Source organism: Struthio camelus, chromosome 2, assembly GCF_040807025.1.
Source record: "Struthio camelus isolate bStrCam1 chromosome 2, bStrCam1.hap1, whole genome shotgun sequence".
NCBI lineage: Eukaryota > Metazoa > Chordata > Aves > Struthioniformes > Struthionidae > Struthio > Struthio camelus.
In genome coordinates, this window is record NC_090943.1 from 3,962,879 (window position 1) to 3,982,456 (window position 19,578).

The following is a 19,578-nucleotide window of genomic DNA, read 5'->3' on the forward strand; positions in this document are numbered from 1 at the left end:
TCTCTGGATGGAGTGTCTGGCTGGGGAGATGAGGGCAGAGCAGTGGCTGTTGTCTCCCTGGCCTTCATCAGGGCTTTGGACGCTGTCTGCCATCCCATCCTCCCAGGCAAGCTCAGGAAGTGTGGGTTGGATGAGTGGAGAGTGAGGTGGATGGAGAACTGGCTGGATGGCCGAGCTCAGAGGGTTGTGGTCAGTGGTGCAGAGTCTAGTTGGAGGCCTCGAGCTAGCGGTGTCCCCCAGGGGTCAGTCCTGAGTCCAGTCTTGTTCAATGTATTCATCAGTGACCTGGATGAAGGCACAGAGTGCACCCTCAGCAAGTTTGCTGATGATACTAAACTAGGGGGGAGTGGCTGACACAGCAGAAGGCTGTGCTGCCATTCCGAGGGAGCTGGACAGGCTGGAGAGCTGGGTGGAGAGGAACCTCCTGAAGGTCAACATAGGCAAGTGCAGGGCCCTGCACCTAGGGAGGAAGAACCCCATGCAGCAGGACAGGCTGGGGGGTTGACCTGCTGGAAAGCAGCTCTGCAGAGAAGGACCTGGGAGTCCTGGTGGACAAGTTAACCCTGAGCCAGCAGTGTGCCCTTGTGGCCAAGAAGGCCAATGGTCTCCTGGGCTGCATTGGGAGGAGTGTTGCCAGCAGGTGGAGGGAGGTGATCCTGCCCCTCTGCTCAGCCCTGGTGAGGCCTCCCCTGGAGTAGTGTGTCCAGTTCTGGGCTCCCCAGTCCAAGAGAGACATGGCACTCCTGGAGAGAGTCCAGCGGAGGGCTACAAAGGTGGTGAGGGGACTGGAGCATCTCTCCTCTGAAGAAAGGTTGAGAGAGCTGGGCCTGTTTAGCCTGGGGAAGAGAAGGCTGGGAGGTGATCTCATCAACCTGTACAAGTATCTGAAGGGGGGGTGTCAAGAGGATGAGGCTCTTCTCTGTGGTGCCCAGCAACAGGACAAGAGGCAACGGGCAGAAACTGAACCGCAGGAAGTTCCATCTGAACATGAGGAAAAACTTCTTCCCTGTGAGGGTGACAGAGCACTGGCACAGGTTGCCCAGAGAGGTGGTGGAGTCTCCTTCTCTGGAGATATTCAAAACCCGCCTGGACACGATCCTGGGCAATGTGCTCTAGAGGACCCTGCTTGAGAGGGGGGGTTGGACTAGACGATCTCCAGAGGTCCCTTCCAACCTTGGCCATTCTGTGATTCTGCAAGGCTTGCCAGGAGCATGTATCCCAGAGAGGTGTGTGCACGCACACACACACACGACACTAACATGGCCATACAAGCTGCCACAGACAGAGCTGCCTTTAACAGCCCCCATATATAACACTACCAGAACTCACCTAATGCATCGGTATAGACAGCTGAAACCCCTTCCTCCTCTCCAGCTGATCAGGATGGAAATTCATTAGTAAAAACACATACACACTCGCTCTCTGGATTTACAAGCACACCCACATTCATGGATCCCTCCACTATGAGCATGGCCTGTAAGTCCAGTTAGCGTCCATTCCCAGATCCTGGGCCTCCTTACCTGGTGTGCAGGTCTCCCACTCACCAGCTAGTCCTCCTGATGCTCGCTAGCCAACAGATGCATGCAATCACCCACTTGTCTCTCAGGCACCGACACAATCGCGGGTCCCTCAAATATCAGCACAGGCCCCCCCACTCCATCTAATATCCACATCTGGCCCCTGGGCTCTCTTCCCACCTCTGGCTCAGACCTCAGCTCTTTCCAGATGCGGGTCTTTTCCTACTTGCCGGTTAGTCCGGCTTGAAGTTTGCTAGTGAATTACAAATACATGTGCGCACACACGCACAGGATTGAAGTCACCAGAGAGGAATGAACACACCTCAGTCTTTCTAGTTGGGATTTAGACCTCTCACACATACACATACCAGGTGCTGACCCCCAGCCCCACTCCAGTTGCTGGCACCAAGACCTCGCAGCACACACCTGTAGGACAGAGTGTGACATTACACAGAAAGATAGTTAAGAAATAGGATTTAATAACGAGATGGGCTAGACTGTGGTGATCAGGTGCAGGGCTCAGACAAGTGTGCTGACCGGTGGCTGCTTCCACGTGACCGGCTCCTTTTGTTGCTTCCTCTTCTCCATTTCCTCACACTCGCTCTTCCATGATTCCTCCGCTCTGCTCTCTCCTCCTTTGGCTCTTCCCCTAAGCATCCCATAAGTTTTGCACAGTCCTGCAGGCCACCCACAGGTATCCCATAATAACCATATTAGTCCTGTGTCCTCCCTTGCAGAGTTTGGGCTGACCCTCCTCACAGTGGCGCCGGGGAAGTTCCTCAATGGTCCATCACTCAGGGGCTGAAGGGATTTGGTCTTCGTTACCATCTCCATTATCACTTGCTCCTTAGTGTTTATGTATCTCTGTGTTTAAGTTAGCAATTTCTTTGTTACTTGTTATTACCTTTATGTGGAATAGTCTTCACCCAGATAACTAATTGAAGCAGATGGACTTTCCTCATTCCCTCATGATCAGATCCATTGAGTGAAGTCCGTATCAGATCATCAGCTGAATATTTATTCTGGTGTCTTTTAAACAAAGAAGTCCCAGCCTCATCATTTTGAAAACATGCTTTAGGAATGCTGGCAAGAGAAATAACTGCAGCAAAAACAAATCCACTCTTCTAGACCAAATCAAGACCCTTCTCTGTCCTACCAATAGTTATTGGTAGGTCCTACCAGTTCAGCAAGGATTGTCTTGTTAATTATTAATTTTATTTGCACATTTCTAGTCAAACCCCATGTTTGATTGGTTTCCAGGCTAGAAAAGGCCCAGCTAAGGTTTAACAGTGTTTGGGATGAAGAGCATCTTTTAAGTAAAGGCCAACCAACCAATAACCTTGAACTTTAAAGCTACACTAGTTAATCAAAAGTGGCTAATAGCTAACAGAGCTATTCTATTGAAGGCCATGCTCTCACTATGGGATGATACAAAGCCAATATTTACAGTATCCACCGCTCTTTTTTATCTTGTCAAAATGTGACCGTAACAACACAGAACACCTCCGCCACCATTCTGCTGAGAACATGGTTTTTTTTTTTTTTTTTTCCCTCTCTTTCTTACTGGTTGTTTCTGGTTTAACCTCTGTTGCTTCAATGATCAAACTGATCTTGAAACAAGGAACTCTGCCTCTCCAGAGGTCATCATTTGATTTCAAAATGCAGCCTTCTGGTTACTGACATCCAGGGTGGAACTGAAATGATGGAGGAAGACATTTACTTTCCAGTGTCTCTGGGTGAGCTGAGTGTCTGACCTCTTCCCATAGTCACTGGAGAGCAGTGGGATCCCTGGAGCTGCTGGGGTCTCCCAACCAGCGCACACCTACGTTTAGGCATCTGAAGTGCTTCCTCAGCTCCACTGACTTCCTTGGCTAGATCCACGGTGTAATGGGAGCCTACACCCAGCTCACTAGGAGATTAGACCTAGAGACAGATGTCAGGCTGCAAGCTTAAACCTGCTGTTGAAATTCTGGGGTTGCAGTTAATCCCACTATGAATCACTTCACATCTTTTGCAAGAGTTGTGTTGAAGGAATATTTTATGCAATGTTGCAAGGCTAAACAACTGCTCCTATTGGCCAGGCTATATCCCCATCAAATTTGCACTCCATTTCTCTCCCCAAAAGTTATCCGTGTGTCTCCCTTTTCTCCTCTTCTGTTTATGAGATCCAGTGTCCTTCCTTCCTTCCCCGTTAAATCCTCCCCTTGCCAAAGATGCTGAGGGCTTGATTTACCACCCTTCAGATAGACGCACAACGTCCTGCTGAATAGATTTGAGCGTGGCACAGCTCATCCTAATGGAGAAACCCATAATTGGTCAGATGACTCAGAGCTTAAAAGTGCCTAATTCCTCCCAAGGTGTCTATTGGTAGACAAAGGGATCAGCTCGGTTGAACACATCTACCCGGCAGATGTCAAAAGCCAGAGGAAAACCCCCTAGACTGGGCTTCTGGCCACCTATGTCCGGCCTGTTGGATGGCCACCAGGAAATCCTTCCCCTGGCTGTGCAGCGAGGATCATGAAATTGCTCTCCTTGATCAGTTACTTTGAGATCTACTAGTAAGAGGCTCTGCACAAGGTTCCAGTGCACATGATCTACATAAAATACTCCTTCATTCACTAATGCCTCACCTTTTACATACCCCCAACAGAAAATGGGCTTCTTCCATGACCATAAATGCAGGACAATGCTCATCTTGATGCTAGCTCTAAGATGAGATTTCTGGTTACCCAGTGCTGTGAGCTCACACCAACTCCACGACATGGCCAGGACGAGTAGAATACATCATATAGAGGACATACATGTTCATGCATTTCTTTCAGCGTAATGCAAACCCGTATCATGCATTTGTGATAGTGAACATTTCTATCTGAGCAGCATATCTGTCAGCATAAGACTGACTTGTTTCTGAAAGCTGCATGTCAAGGAAACCACTTCTTTTCATAATGGCCCTAGGGATCTTGCATAAATACAACCGAAATCGTTTCTTCACAAAAGCATAGAGCAAGGGGTTGAGACAGCAATGAACAAAGGACAAACTCTCTGTGATCTGCATGGCATAGTCCAATTGCCTACTGCTTTCACAGTTCCTGATCACACCAACATCCTGCAGGGAGTGAAGGATGAGGACAACATTGTAAGGGGACCACAGAAGAAAGAAAACACCCACCAGAGCAAAGACTAAGCAGAGTGCTCTCCTTGATCCAGGGATGGGAGAAGTGGTGAGGACACACGCTATGCGGGAATAGCAGAACACCATGAAGAGGAATGGAACAAGGAAGCCCAGGATGTTTTGAATGACCTGAAAAACAACTTTCCAAAATAAGTGTTTCTGACCGTAATCATGAGTGCACATGACAGTTTTGTTGTGGATTTGCTTGATGTTTGTGAAGATGCCATCAGGTATAGAGAGAAGTATGGAAAGGATCCAAACCACTGACAAGATAAAGAAGGACTTCCTCCACGTCACTGAGTTGCGAGGAGAGCAAGCATGGACTATCTGCAGATACATGTCCAGGCTCATGCAGCTCACAAAAAAGACACCACTGTAGAAATTCACAGCGTACATGGCATTTAAGAGTGGGCAGAACAGGTCCCAGGTCACCCACTGAGAAATGTACAGGGCCCAAAAAGGAAGGGTTATTAGGAGAAGAAAGTCTGAAACCACCAAGTTCAGCAGATACACCTCAGTCATCTTCTTTTCCTTCCTGATGTACATAATCAGAACGATAAACAGGAGAACATTCCCAGTCAAACCAACCAGGAAAACCACACTATAAAATGCTGGTAAGAATACTCTGCTAAATGAGAGTACTGCTTCCTTCGTGCAGAGGCCATACAGCTTGTAATCTGCCTCATCCAAGTACTCGTAAGAGTAGTCACTCGAATTGGCAGGATCACCTCTGGTATTCAGCAAGGTTGCAATGGGTGTTGTTGCCACATTTGAAGTCACATTTGACAAGTGGCTGCCTGGGAACAAAAGGCAAGCAAAAGGGATCACTGAAACATTTTGAAATGACATTCCAATCAATATGTGAAAAGTAAGCATGATATGTCAAGTATTCATCATGAGGGCTTTTCCTCTAGTTGATAGGTATACACCACTTTGAGCTTGACAGTCATTAAACTCTGTCACCCTCTGATAACTTTGAGGTCCTGCACTCCTTGGGCTTTGTCTATGGCCTAGGGATAGCTGTCTACATTAAAAAAAAAAAAAAAATCACTGCTGGCCAGTCTCGGAACAGGAGGTTTAGTGTTCAATGGCCCTGAAGAAAGAGATCTCTCTAGACTAAGCCCAGGTAGACTTTGTGGGAAAGTCTCCTGCTTTACATGCTCTGCTTGAAAAGCATTTGAGACCTGAGCCTGGTCTCTTGAGTGAGTGCTATAATCATCAGGCCGCAGGCAAAAGTGGTATATAGTATGTTCTTTCGAGGCTCAGATGTACAGAGAGTTAGTGTGGGAATAATAAATTACTACATGATAGCTGACCCTCCAGTGGATGCAAGCTACTTTCATCAGAAAACTCAAAATCATGGGCAGGCTTGAAATTTCTAGTCATCAGCTGTGTCTGCAGAGCTGGAGATTTTTTTTGAATTTACTCATATTGCAAAAGGCTCTGGTTTCCAAGTAAACAATCACAAAAAGATGTGGGTGTTCTGCGTTCCTTATATTAAAACTGGAAAGTAAATTGTCATGGTTTCATCCGACTGAACCTTAATTTCTTCATCAAACCACTACTTCCTACTTTCACCATAGCAAGCTTTTGAGAAGTCTTCTGCCCTGAATTATAACAAATCCACCACCACACCCTGCTGTGAGCTGTTTTAGATTCACCAGAGCCGCTACTGAAAAAGCTCCATTTCACTCCTTGGTGAAGCAGAACCTGCCACCAGCATCTTTATGTCCGTGGCCCTGCTCCCAGAGACAAAATACTAACTAACTGCTCCCAGTGGAACAGCAGCCCTCCACGATCTCTAGGGCAGTCTTCACCAGGTCAAAAGTCCATGGATTCTTGCAAAAGATACTGGTAAGTGGAAAATACTAGTGGTAAGGCCATTTAGGCACCAGAAACAACCTCCTGAGTCAAGATTAGAGACAGAGGTTAGAAAGATTCAGCTGGAATCATTTTCTTAGAGTTAGGTGGTTGAGCCTGAGATAAGAGTTGTGGGTTCAGAGCTTCTGAAAGTGACCTAAACTAGGCAACTGCCATCGCTGAAGAGCCCTAGTCATAAATCTCCCATGATGGGAGATGGGCTCTGCCAGAGCCACCTCACAAAGACTTTGTTCACATTGGTACCATGAAGATTAGTGTGAGTTTTAAAGATCAGGAATAATTGCCAGGGTCTGGCAGCAAACTAGGGCTGTCATGGGGAGAGGGGACACTAGCCATCCTAAACTTAAAAACAGTCCAGATTTCTCCCCCACCTTTATAATATATGGGTTTTCAGCCATGGCGAGACCTGCCCACCTTTCCCTCCAGGACTCGTTTTGCTGGTAATCCCAACCAGAGGCATGTTGTATAGCTTGGGAAGCCTTGCCTTGCTCTCCTTGCCACCCTCTGTTCTTCTTCTTGCCCAGCAGACCCACAGCCCCTCTGCAGGGACTGCAGCCACCCCCACCGGCCTGTGCTGCCTCCTCAGAGCTTGGACATGACCCAGGCTGGTGCGAGACCAGGGCTGCTTCCTGCTCCTCTGCCTTGTTGCACCTCCCTGTGCAGCTTTGAGGAGAGCTAAAGCCTTACTCTCACGTTGCAAAAGGAACGTGAACATGAAGCTGATGGTCCTGAGACAGGTTGTGCTATGCGTCCTAAGGAAGGACGTAGCCCAAGGCGGCTCTGCACCTTGCAGCTCCCTCCCCACAAACCTCTACCAACTGGTAAAGAGGTGACAGAAACCCGTCGGAGTGGTTGTGCATGGGCATACCAATGCCAGGCGTTGGACATCCTGAAAAGCAAAGCGTGCCTGGAAGCCCGGCTCTTGCACCACCCACCACATCTATCTCACAGCTGCATGCAGGCACTTCTGAGCATAAAGCCAGTACCCCTCTCTTGGCTGCAGAGAAACCAGTGTCTGCACCAGCGGTGGAGAGGTCCTCGCTTGCTCCACAGCTAGGCGCAATAGCACCCTCATGGGTCAAGATTCCTGCAAACCAGCCAAGGGCTAGGCTATAGCAAGGTCTCCTTTTCAGATGCAAATGTTTGGGGATAAATGGGTGAGCAGCACCCCCACGATCCCTTTCCCCCTCTGCCCGGTGCTGTCAGTCCCAGGCAGGTGAAGCGAAGCACCCAAGGCACTGGCGTGGGCTGCTGGGCAGCGCTGCAGATGCAGAGCAGTGGGGGGAAGCTGTAGAAATACCTGCTGCGTCCCCACGGCTGAGCTGGCTTAAATAATTGTCCCACGCAGTTTTGTGCAGCTGAAGAGAAGGAAAAGTTTGATTTTGAGCTGAAACCAAACGTTTTCTCACTTTATCACTGTCCCTTGGCAAGCCCTGCAGGGTGATTTAGCCACAGCAGCTGTGCAGCGCAGAGATCGGTAATTTGAGAGCTCAGGAAAATACTTTTCTGGGAAAAATAAATTTTTTTTTCCTGTTTTACATTTTGAAGAAAATCCAGCATTAGGTATATATAGTATCAACTGTATGCTTTAGTGAGCAAACGTGCAAGCAGAGTTGCTTGCGACCTCTGTGGCTAAATGCAGCGATACTCTGAAACACCTTCCCCACCCCAGCTCCACTCACACAAGGACAAGCCAGTCCCACACCTGCTATTTCTGGGTCTCTGCTCTGACACATCTGGAAACGCTGGTGGCTCCAGCTGCCCCGAGTGCTGCTGTCTGTTCGACTTACGCTGAAGATGAACGCTACGGGCGCTCACATTCAGAAATTCATCTGAAGCCCACTGGAGTGGTGAGGCTTATAAACTGGCTGGCCTTCAAGAGGAGAAGGAAAGCTCTCCAGGCTCGCATGCAAGCTTGCTACAAGAATGAAAAAGAAAACGCACTTACGACAGCTTCTTCTCCACTGTTGCCTGTTCTCATTTTGTCAGATGAACGATAGGATGTCGAATGACTGAATCAGGCTTTTAGGAGCCTCGTTTACTTATGTAAGAATATGGGCAGGAAGCATGAGGTCAATGTGACCGCCCTGGTGTTGTTTTTCATTTCCTGGCTTTGCTGCAGAATCATATCCATCCTGGTCCTCCTCGTCCACGTGGAGGAGGACGCACATCCAGCGTCATTTCCAAGGGAGGGGGATGCAAAGTAGAGCTGGAAACACATTTCTCGCTACTCTGCCCCACTGGGCTTTCTCTGGTGGATTTTTCCCGTGGGTCTGTGACCCTCCCTCTCCCGGCACAGCCTTTCGACAGGCGTAGAAATCTGTGGGTTTTTTCCAGGAAATCAGGAGAAGCAACGTTACTTGGAAGTTGCAGGTTCCTCACCTCCTCCTACCATCCCCCTGAGAGCCCAGAGGAACTGAAAGTCGAGATTTTAGAGTCCATTTTGGAGTCCATTTTCTTTTTCATGAACCTCCTTCGTGGGGGTCTGCACTTGTACCCCCCCCCCCCCGGAAGCAAATGCCACCACCTGCTCTTGCACCACCGTCCCAGGTGCTTTCGGGAATTTCCCGAAGTCAGCCGAATCAAAACAGAAGTGAGGGACAGAGCCAGGAGTGGTGGCAGAGGAGGCTGCAGCGGAGGTGGTGGGAGGTGACAGTCCCGGACACAGAGGCGCTGGGGGATGCGGCCGGCTCCAGTGCGCTCGCAGGAAACGTGAGAGGAGGCTGTGGCTGTCACAGCTTTATTTATGCTGTAGGGAAGGAGCAGTTAGGTACTGCGGGGTAATACTCCTGTTGTCCTTTCCTTGCCTTCCTTGGATATTGCTTAAGCCTGACCGAGTCACGGCTGCAAACAGAGAAGCCTCCTCCCCTGCCTGCACCGGGCGTCAGCTGAGTTTCTTCTCTTCTGCTCTTGTTTTTAAGTAACGTGCTTTCTGCCTGCATTAAAGGGAAAGATTCTTCGAGTTGCTGCCTTTTTGCTTCTTGGCACAAGAAAACAGCAGTCACTTTAGTAAGCACTTTTTCTCTATTCCTTGCATCTCTTAATTACAAAGCAGTGCAGGAAACACTGAAAGAATCCAGCTGTGACAGCTGTGCCCAGAGCTGCTCTGGTGGCAGCAACCCACCCTGCAGCTCGTGCAAACTTTAAATGGCTTCTTTTTTTTTTTTTACGCGCCGCTGGCATTTTCCCAATTCAGAAAAACAGTGTGACGAAACCCAGTGCGAGACCTCGTGGATGGTGATTTTATTTCCCAACTCCTCCAGGTGGGCTGATTTTACCGCTCACCCCCCCGCCCCCATACTCCCAGTATGGAGTATGTGGAGTATGTGTCCAAGCACTCCAGCCAGGAGCATTTGTGGGCGACGCGTGGGACAAGGGACAGCGGCTGCCAAGGCCTCGCTGTGTCTCCTGGGGTCCTGTTTGACCAGAAGCTGAAAGCAGCTTTTCTGTTTCCAGCAGACATAGGCGTTGCTCGTTCCCTCTCACATTTGATGAATCTAGTTCCCATTTGAGGTGCGTTGCTGAGCCAGGAGGAAAGGGAGAGATACCTTACAGGGAGAATAAACAGACAGAGAGGAGAAAATGATGCAAAACGGAAAAGTCTGCGTTAATCAGGAGACTTCCACACAGGAAGAATAAATCTAAATAGAACTGAGTCGTTGTCACTTAAGATAAAGAAATTTAAGAAGTCAGTAAAGAGCTTTAGAAGGAGGAGAGGAGGGGAGCTGATGGCACGGGCACGTGCAGCGTGGATGAGCACGTTGTTGGGCTCAGTTCAGTTTCTAGGAAAGAAGGGCCAGACTGGAAGTTGCTGAGATGCATAGCTGAAGTTAAGCAGGACCAGCCTCAGCCGTGAGATCCCCCCCGATGATCAGAGAGCCAAATGCACAAGTGTCCCCAGTCCAAAACCAAAAATGGATGAGCTGGAAGGCATGGGGCTCTTGGGGAAGGATGTGAGAAAGCTGCCAGCCGGCAGCCTGAAAACGTGCCTGAAGGATGTGACCCTGCAGGACACGTTAGCACCAGGGTAAAAGGACTTGTGGAGGCAGCAGAGCCAGTCACGCCAACAAGGAAACCCTGCTTTCAATAATAGCTGCTGTAAACCCAAGCAAAGTAAATAGGTTTTTGGCAAGAATCACGCAATCCCTAGGGAGCGCAGGTCTGGACCTTGAAAGGAGCCACAAAACACTGAGGGAGATCGGAGAAGCTGGAAGCTCTGATGGGACAGCAGCAAAGGCCGAGGAACGGATCGCCAGCCCCCAGTAAATGAATCGTAAAAGAGCGACTGCAAAGGACAGGAATAAACGATCGCTTTTGGCAGCGCTGGTGTCACGGAGCTGTGCTGCTCAGCACCTGCGGGAACGATGGGGCCAAGGGCACACATAACATGGGGACATCACGTGCCGACGGCATGGAGCAGCTCAGAGCACTTGGGTCAAAAGCTGACAGAGGAGCATGGCAGTGGGGGAAACAGGTGCTCACAGGAGACAGAAAAACAGGAAATCCAGTGTCAGCAGTGGAAAGAAGGAGATGGGAAAACATTCCCCTGCCCCGATCGTGGCTCCCAGACTGGACGTCGCTGCTTGGGAAAGGAAGTTCGAGCTATTTGGGGAGGTCTGGAGAACATCAGTCCCCAGCGGTAGTGGCCAAGAGGCGAAGAGAATAGCAGCAAGTGCTGCTAGAGGAGTTCAAAGCAAGGCAGAAAATAACAACCTGGCACTGTATAAATCTATGTTTCACCCATGTCTGAAATACTGCTGGCAAGGGCTCAGGACACTCTTTGTCACCATGCAAAAAGTTGAGGCGCCGTGAAGTTGGCTGGCAGCAAGCTCGTGGCAAGCGAAAGGTGACGCTGCCCTGGGTAGCGTGGGCAAACGGTGCAACTCAGCGTCACGAGTTGCATGCCACGAAGGTGAAAAGCTAAGCAGGTTAGGAGAAGGGATGAGCTAAGTCCCAGGACCATGGGGCCATCTCAGGCTGCTGGATGTGGTGCAGCTGGCGGAGTCTTTGGTGTGGGAAGGCCCCAGGACACGGAGGGACACGCCAGGGAGGGATTGCTCAAGCCTTACCTTGTTTCCACTAGTGGTTTCATGTCAGCTTAGGCAATGGGGGGTTGCTCTCACCTTTCCAGGCCCCATATTTTCCTTGCGTCGGCTCTGGCGTTCTCCTGACTTGCCCTAGAGCTAATTCAGGGGCAAACCCGCTTGCGCAGCCCTCCCTAGGCTGCTAGCTTGGCTCAGTGATAATCTGAAATCACAGCTTTCTCCTGTCTGCTCATGGACGCCGCTGGAGACGCATCCGAGGTGGAGCAGGCCTTTGGGGCACGCCAGGACATTACTTGCCACCCTCAGTTTGCGCCTTAGGCCATGCACACACCAAGACAATTTCCCTGCTTGGCTGTATTCGCACAGCCCTGCACCGGCAGCCTGGGGTGCATCGGCTTCCCCACGGTCCCGAAGCAGGGCGTCTTTGGGACAGCCTAGCCCTTCCGAAGCTCAGCCAGCCAAAGGAGAAACTGGCCAATGGCTAAACACTGTGGTCAACGACCCAGGCTGGCAGATCTTTGTCCTAGGTTTTCTAATCTCAAGTTAGCTCCCGTTAAAGCAGCAAAAGAAGCTGTGCATACGGAGAGCAATGAGATGTTGTTGGGTGCACCTCCATCTGCTGGGCAGAGCTAGAATCACTCGTGGATGGAGCAATTTCTGGCTTTCGGGCACTAGCTGGGAGGAATCTGACTCAAAAATCCCCCGACATTGGTGGCAACCCTTGCACAGGCTGCAGGGAGTGTTGCTGTGGAGCTGGGACCACCCCTTGATTATTACTTACCGATTATAATCCCAAATTAATCCCCCCCCCAAAAAAAAAACTCAGGCTGAGATGAACAGTGCTGATGAATGCAATATATATGTTTAGGCGCTGCTTTACCTGGCTGCAAGGGCACATCCTTTCCAGCAGTTTTAATCAAGTGCTCATGCAGCCTGAGCAGTCTGGGATTTGGGGGGCTTGGGTTTCAGGGGTTTGGGATTCGGAGCCCCCTCCATGCACTGGGGCAGGGTGCAGGTGCCGCATGGAGCGACTCAGCACCCCTATCCTCCAATGCCTGCATTTCCTTGGGTAGTTTCCACTGGTTTTATCATGTATTTCCTTTCCATCTGTTTATTATATATATATATATATATATAAAATAAATAAGGTCTGAATTTTCATCAGCGTTTATTCTGATAGAAGCATAAAAACTGCTGGCACTGGAAAGAGGGGAGCTGGTTTGTCAAAACCGAAGGCAGGAGCCTTCGTGCTATTAAGTGCTGTGAGTGGGACGATACCAGCTTGGCCAAATGGAACTGGCCTGGCCATGTGAGGGCTGCAGAGGACACGAAAGGAGGACCCTAGTTCATGCAGGGATACAGCTCACCTCCGCACGTGCCTGCTTCCCTTCATTCTGCGAAGGGGGCCTGCCTACAGCTGGTTTTATCCATCAAACGTTGTGATAACTAAATTTAGGCAGGTCTGGCTAATGTTCGCTCTACTCAGGGCTCCTGCTGTCTATAGCAGATGATCCATATTTGGCTTTTGGTGTCCTCTAGGTCCCCTGCAATGCTCCTGCGGCTCAGAAACACCAATTATTATACGCCTTTTTGGAGGGGAGGAAAGTCTCATCCTTCCTGCCTAGCAGGAACAGCCCATGGAGTGAATTTTCCCCCAATTCACGCCCATGCCTTGGCTTGGTGTAGCTGGAGCTACCCCTTCCCCAACAGGGCGAGCAAGTAGTTAAGCTGCACAGGAGAGCGGTAGCACAGGGCTGGAGTTTGCTTCTGGGCTCTTATTTAGCTGTATGGGCATATCTTCAGTGCTGGCACCCAGGAACCACAATGCCAGAGACGCTAGCCAAGCAGGGGGCAGGATCAGGCCTCCTGATTAAAGCACTCGGCAGGTGAGAGGCAGGCAAGTCCACCTTGGTCTGGGGCTGTTTCTCCTCTTTGTTCAGAGGCGCGTTGGGAAATTTCTGGCCGACAGTGACTTTTGGGTGTCTAGAAGATCAGGCAGAGATGACTCCTTAGATGAGTCCATATGTGAAGAAAATTAAACAGCCAGGTCCACCTCTTTCGAAAATTGGACTTTCAGCTGAAATACAAGGTTGATATTGAGGTATATCACAAGCAAGGGAAAGGCGAGTCCAATCTGGGAAGCAAACGCGCTGACTGACTCCAAGGAGGAAGTCCCAGCCCTTGGATTACATTGGCTAATCTTTGACTCTTGCCCTTTTAGAAATCTAGTTTGATGAACACAAGTTTATCACACCTAGGGGTGGATTTAGCTTCTGCCACAGTCACTCCACGTCCGGTGTCCAGATCTGGAGCAGGCTGCTGGCCCGACGTCCCAGCACCTCGTGGGCTTTGGGAGGACTCAAGGCTCCTTGCATCCTGGGTCTCACAGTGGCTGTGATGCCGAGCTGGGGTGGCTGGACCTCTGCATCGATGAGGCTCCGTCACCATGGCAGATGTGCTGCATAAATGCTGGGCAAACCTCAACCCAAAGGCTGAGAGATGGGCTAACCAGGGAAAAGGAGCCCCGAGGTTACAAGCGCTGCAGGACAGGAAGTTCAGGTGCTAGGTGTCATCTCAGCACATCTTTACAGGTGTAGGAGCTCACCAAGGCAATCACAGAGATAAAGGGACCCCACAAGGCCATCCACCAAAGCCCAGGTGCCAGGGGCACCTAGACCATGGCAGGCTGATGCTCACCTGCTGTTAACAGCCTTAAAGTAAATTCACCCATTGCCAGCTTGTTTCCCTGTTTGCTTATCGCAGATATGCAAAGCTCTTTCCTAGCATCCCACCAACGCTGTCTGTGTTCATAGTTTGGCAGAATTCTCCTCGACCTTCCTCTCACAGAGACCCATGGGCTGTGCCTCACAGTGACTTGTTAAATCCTCGCCGACCATTCGCAACTCTCCCTCAGCTTCATCTAAATCCACAGCTTCCCACATCCAGGTATCTGCTGTGCCCGTGCACTGTCTGTGCCACGGCCAGCATCAGGAACGCGAGTGCCAAACATGAGCCAGCTGGAGACCCAAAGGGTCCACCCACCCCACTGCAACACAGGTTAGGAAACGGGCTGAAATTCTGGCCATGTTGAATTCATGTTATGCTCAAAATCATGTTAATGGGCAAAGGGGAAGCACACCTTACATACAAAGCCAAGAATTTATTGTTAGTATAACCGAAATCATCTTAACAGTCTAATCCAAGCATCATTACTAGACTAGATGTAATTATTATAGAAAAAAAAAGTCTATGTAGGAAATGCTTCAGTAATAATAATAATACAGTTAATACTGTTATATGCACACTTCTTAATTTCTACCCTTTCCTGCTGTTACACTCACCCTTACGGTGCTCCTCTGGGTCCTGAGGTCGGTGGTTTCACTCTGGTGTTGGGGTTGTTATGGTAAGATGTTGGCATCTGGAGTCCTTCGCTGGGAGGAATGATGTTCACATTGATGGTTTCTTCTTCCTTTCTCCGGGAGCTACTTGGGGTCATTTTTGTGTGTTTGCTAACACGCTTCTACGCCTTGCTTTTTCTTCATTGGTCTACAGCTCCAGGTTACATCAAAATTTACTATTTATGGAGGCTGTAACATTTGTTAGATATTACTTCTTTGTTCTCTTTGTTACCCCTTCAAACAGTTTTGTCCAGCTCCAGGTCTGCATTTCTTTAACTGACCACTAATGAGGTGTCTATAGCCGTGGGGTCTCCAGTGCCAGCCGGTGCCCAGCCTCTGATCACCCTGTGCCTGTGCTCCTCTACGCCACGTCTTGTGTCTCCACTTCTCCATGCCTCTGCTCCTGTACCAGGCTTGTACTTCTCTACCCTAAATCATTGCATTACTCATAAATACCTCATTCTACACAGGATAACTGCTTGCCACTGCTATCGGTATCAAACGGTGGTTGTACAAAAGTAAAACAAATTAGCCACGGACACCCGGTCAGGCAGAGAGATTGCTGGCACAGCTAAGCCAAGTAAAACTAAGCTGCAGGCAGGTCAGGACAGAGCAGGTCTGACAAGCCTCAGTCCTGAGGCCTTGCAAATTCAGTACAAAGCTTATGGCCTGTTACTAGCAATAGCAGGGCTGTATTATGGGGCCACACCCAGCATAAAGTACCACGGTGGCTCCAGCGCAGGAAGCATTCGCCCTCGCCTTTATTTCCTTGTTCTTATTGCCTAGCAGGGCCAGGGCTGCAAGAGGATACACCCTGATGTATGACACAAGGTCGTTCCCTCTAGTAACTTCAGGGGCTCGACTTTATGAGCCACAAATTGCCCTTATGAGATAGGAAATCAGATCCAGCCAGCCTCAGGGCCCTGCCGCATTGGGAGCTGAAAGCACCTCCGGTCCACATCGCCGCCTGTAACCTGCCCTTTGCCCGATGTAGCTGCCTTAGTGTAACTATTTCGCAGGACTGTTGTAACTGTTTTTTTTCCAAGAAAGAAAAGTGTGATTTGCACCAATTTCCTTATTCACCATCGTGGGTGGGATGCATGTGCACATGTGTGCACATGTTCTCCACTTATGTCTATATCATCCATATGTATTCATTCAAAAGTGTAAGTACACATGGATGACACAAGCAGAGAACAGAACCTGGGCACAAATCAGAAGATCTAGACATGCACATGGGGATGCTACAGGTGAGGGCAATTTCATTAGTCTAGCAATTAAAATGAAAGAGGTCTTTTTTTAATTGAGTTTCTCCCCTGAAGCACATATAGCTTGGAGCTGCAGAGAATTAAATGCAGCTCTGATAATCATGGTAGAAAGTAGCCTTCGCTGTAATTTATTATAAGATTTTAACTCAATTTGGGAGCTGATAATTGCATAGATTTTTTTCCTTTCATACTCCATAGAGCCTTAATGGCTTTCGCAATTACAGTAACCAGATTATTGGTAATGGCAAGCACATTTAAAGAGATATTGTGGTACTAACAAAGGTTATTGGAGCTACTGTCTTGAATGCATGCTGCAGATCGCTGTTCGTTTTGAAGAAAAACCTGCATGTCTCCTAAGAAGCGACTCTGCATGCTGCAGAAGCAGCAGCTCTCCATTACCAGGTGCTCTCTGCATCCACAGGCACCGCTCAAAGATGTGGCGGTCAAACAGAGCAACTGGAAAGCTGCAGAAACAGGACAAGACTTTCCAAAAAAAGAACCTCTCCCTGCTGTTTCATGCTGACAAGTTTCCCCCGACAACAGAAACAACTGGGCCAATTCAGGTTTGATTTCAGTTGCTGTCACGTTTTCAAATAATGTCCTGGGTCCCACACCTTGCTGCTATCAGGGGATGAAAAAAATCTCGAAATCCTGCTCTAGGGACTTATGTGGTCTCAGGAGGCTTTCAGCTTGCTTGCTTGTTGGTTTGTTTTTTCCTAGAAAAGCTTAAAAAAGGAAAGCAACTTTTACTCAGTAGTTTCACTGGGTTCCTGAGTCTGGGTGTGATTTATGCTGTGGGAGGGTAACGCTAACATAAAAAGGCAGTGCATACACTTTGGAAACCCCCACGGAAACAGATACATCTGAGACCCTGGGTTACAAATGCTGCAGAGGAGAGTTTTAAATGAACATAAATACGAATATGGCAAGCTATTCTCAGCTGTTACTCTCCCAGTTCCTCCTCGTCTCAGTTCCTGCTCCTCCCAAAAGGATCAAAATGGATCACGAGCCCTCAGGAGGAAACAACACACCCCTCCAATACCCCCTCAGGTTTAACTCTCAGCTTTTCAGTGACTTGTTTACACACAAGCATATCAACACTCCTGTGACACCTCTAGAAACAACATCCTTGCATCACTCGCCAGCAACTGTTTTGCCCAAAGAGCCAAGTCGCCCGCAGCAGAGGCTGACTCACCTTTACCACTGGGTCCCGGATACGCAGAGCAGAAGGCACATTGCACCTTTGCTTATGAAAATTGTTAAGAAAGCAGCCACAGTTCCAGCTGAAAAGAGAAAAAAGAACAGCAACAAGCAAAAAGAGACAAACATAGAAGTGGTCCCCAAAGAGCAACTGTTTCCTGCCGTGCTCTGGAGAGATGGAGATATATATGGAAACATATTTAATTTTGGAAAAGACACGATTGGATCAAGCTGCTTGTTAAGCAGTTCCAGCTGTATAAACACTTCCAGTCAATTCCCCTGTGACCACTTTGGACATGCGAGAGCCACGAAGACAGGCTCTTGTAAGAGTTTAACAAATGACGGTGCCGGGTGTTTCTGGGCCCAGAGGAGCGAGCAGATGAGCACCAGTCCCTGGGGACGGTCAGCATGGGGCTGCTGGTCCCTCAGCTCTTTGATGGCTGCAGTTCACACGCTCTGCACCTTCAGGTTTTCCAAGAGGACGAGCTTGTGAAAACAAACAGGCAAACCCAAGCATCCCCAGCATAAAGGCTCCTTTTTTTCCTTAAAGGGGTATAAAACTTCTGGACCGGCTCAAATCCACTTTCCTCCCTGGGGTAGGGCTAATGCTGAAAGACCAGGTATTTCTGGGTACCTTCCAAAGGCTCCTTCTCTTTCCGTCTTTCACCTCGTCAGCTCCGTGCTGAAGACGCGTCGAACGCCAAGGATCCGGAGCGACGCGGCCGGCCGGCCCCGTTTCCCTGGGTCACGGCACGCACGAGGCTTCGTTCGCACGAGGTTTCCGGGGAAGGTTTCCCGCGTGCCTGGCGCTGCCCCGAGCCGGCGATTCCCAAGAACCGCTGAACCCCGCCGCCCCCGGCCACGCCGTCCTCTGCCTGCGGGGCGCAGAGGGTTTCCTCACCGAATCGTCGAGGATAACGCGTCTGGCCGCGTCCACGAGGACGCGAACGGTACCTGTTAGCGTCACGAGTTGGTTTTCGCAGCTTGCCGTCAGGCTGTAAGCCCCCCTTGGACGCAGCCCCTTCCTCAGGCTCAGGAGTAAGGCCAGGATGCGGCATCTGAATAAAAAGCGACCGGGTATTGGATCAATACGGGCAGGGTGGGGGTACGATACCCGCTTGGCAGGGGGGCGCCTGTGGGGCTGGGGTGGTTTGCGGGTCCGTGGGGCGGCAGATGCTGCAGGGGCCCTGCAGTAGGGCTGCCGAGGGGCAGGATCCTCCCCCCCACCCCAGCCTCGTGGCATCACCTTCAGCCCCACAGCACCAGCCAGCCGCGGGGCACCTCCGGCCCCACGGTGCCCCCCCATGACAGTCCCCAGCCCCATAGTGGCCCCCAGTTGCCTGGCAGCACCCACCTGCACAGCGTCCCCCAGCCCCATTACAGCCCCTAACCCCACAGCACCCCTCCAGCCCCATAACAGCCCCCAGCCCCCATGGCCACTGCTGAGAGCTGCCAGCCCCGCGGCAACCTCCAGCCCTATAACACCCCCCAGCCCCATAACAGCCCCTAGCCCCATAACAGCCCCCAGCTGCCTGGCAGCACCCAGCCCCACAGCACCCCCCCAGCCCCATGGCAGCACCCAGCCACCACTGCTGAGAGCTGCCAGCCCCACAGCAACCTCCAGCCCTATAACACCCCCCAGCCCCATTAAAGCCCCCAGCTGCCTGGCAGCACCCTGCCCCACGGCAACCTCCCAGGCCCATAACAAACCCCAGCTGCCTGGCAGCACCCTGCCCCCCAGCACCTCCCCAGCCCCATAACAGCCCCCAGCTGCCTGGCAGCACCCTGCCCCATGGCACCCCCCCAGCCCCATGGCAGCACCCAGCTGCCTGGCAGTACCCTGCCCCACGGCAACCTCCCAGGCCCATAACAGCCCCCAGCTGCCTGGCAGCACCCTGCCCCCCAGCACCCCCCCAGCCCCATAACAGGCCCCAGCTGCCTGGCAGCACCCAGCCCCACGGCACCCCCCCAGCCCCATAACAACCCCCAGCCACCACTGCTGAGAGCTGCCAGCCCCACAGCAACCTCCAGCCCCATAACACCCCCCCAGCTGCCTGGCAGCCCCCAGCCCCATAACAGCCCCCAGCCCCATAACAG

General features: G+C 50.6%; 1 protein-coding gene across 1 annotated transcript; it reads right to left on the reverse strand.

The window, feature by feature from the left end:
* Positions 1-1,976: 1,976 nt before the first annotated feature.
* ACKR2 (atypical chemokine receptor 2) lies at positions 1,977-18,826 on the reverse strand. Its single transcript, XM_068934093.1, has 8 exons — positions 18,436-18,826; positions 18,116-18,356; positions 17,477-17,564; positions 14,957-17,006; positions 12,983-13,692; positions 8,519-10,118; positions 7,871-7,928; positions 1,977-5,486 (listed from the first exon to the last, which is right to left on the reverse strand). The coding sequence occupies exons 6-8, from the start codon at positions 8,549-8,551 to the stop codon at positions 4,357-4,359; spliced, it is 1,221 nt and encodes a 406-aa protein (XP_068790194.1). The 5' UTR covers positions 8,552-10,118; positions 12,983-13,692; positions 14,957-17,006; positions 17,477-17,564; positions 18,116-18,356; positions 18,436-18,826; the 3' UTR covers positions 1,977-4,356.
* Positions 18,827-19,578: the final 752 nt, after the last annotated feature.

Bases quoted from the DNA above. Each gene is read 5' to 3' on its own strand.
- ACKR2 (XM_068934093.1), bottom strand. From the start codon at position 8,551: ATGAGAACAGGCAACAGTGGAGAAGAAGCTGTC. The intron at 7,929-8,518 runs GTAAGTGCGTTT...CCTTCTCTTCAG, and splicing joins ACAGTGGAGAAGAAGCTGTC to CTGCACAAAACTGCGTGGGA. The intron at 5,487-7,870 runs GTATTTCTACAG...TTTTGTTCCCAG, and splicing joins CAGCCGTGGGGACGCAGCAG to GCAGCCACTTGTCAAATGTG.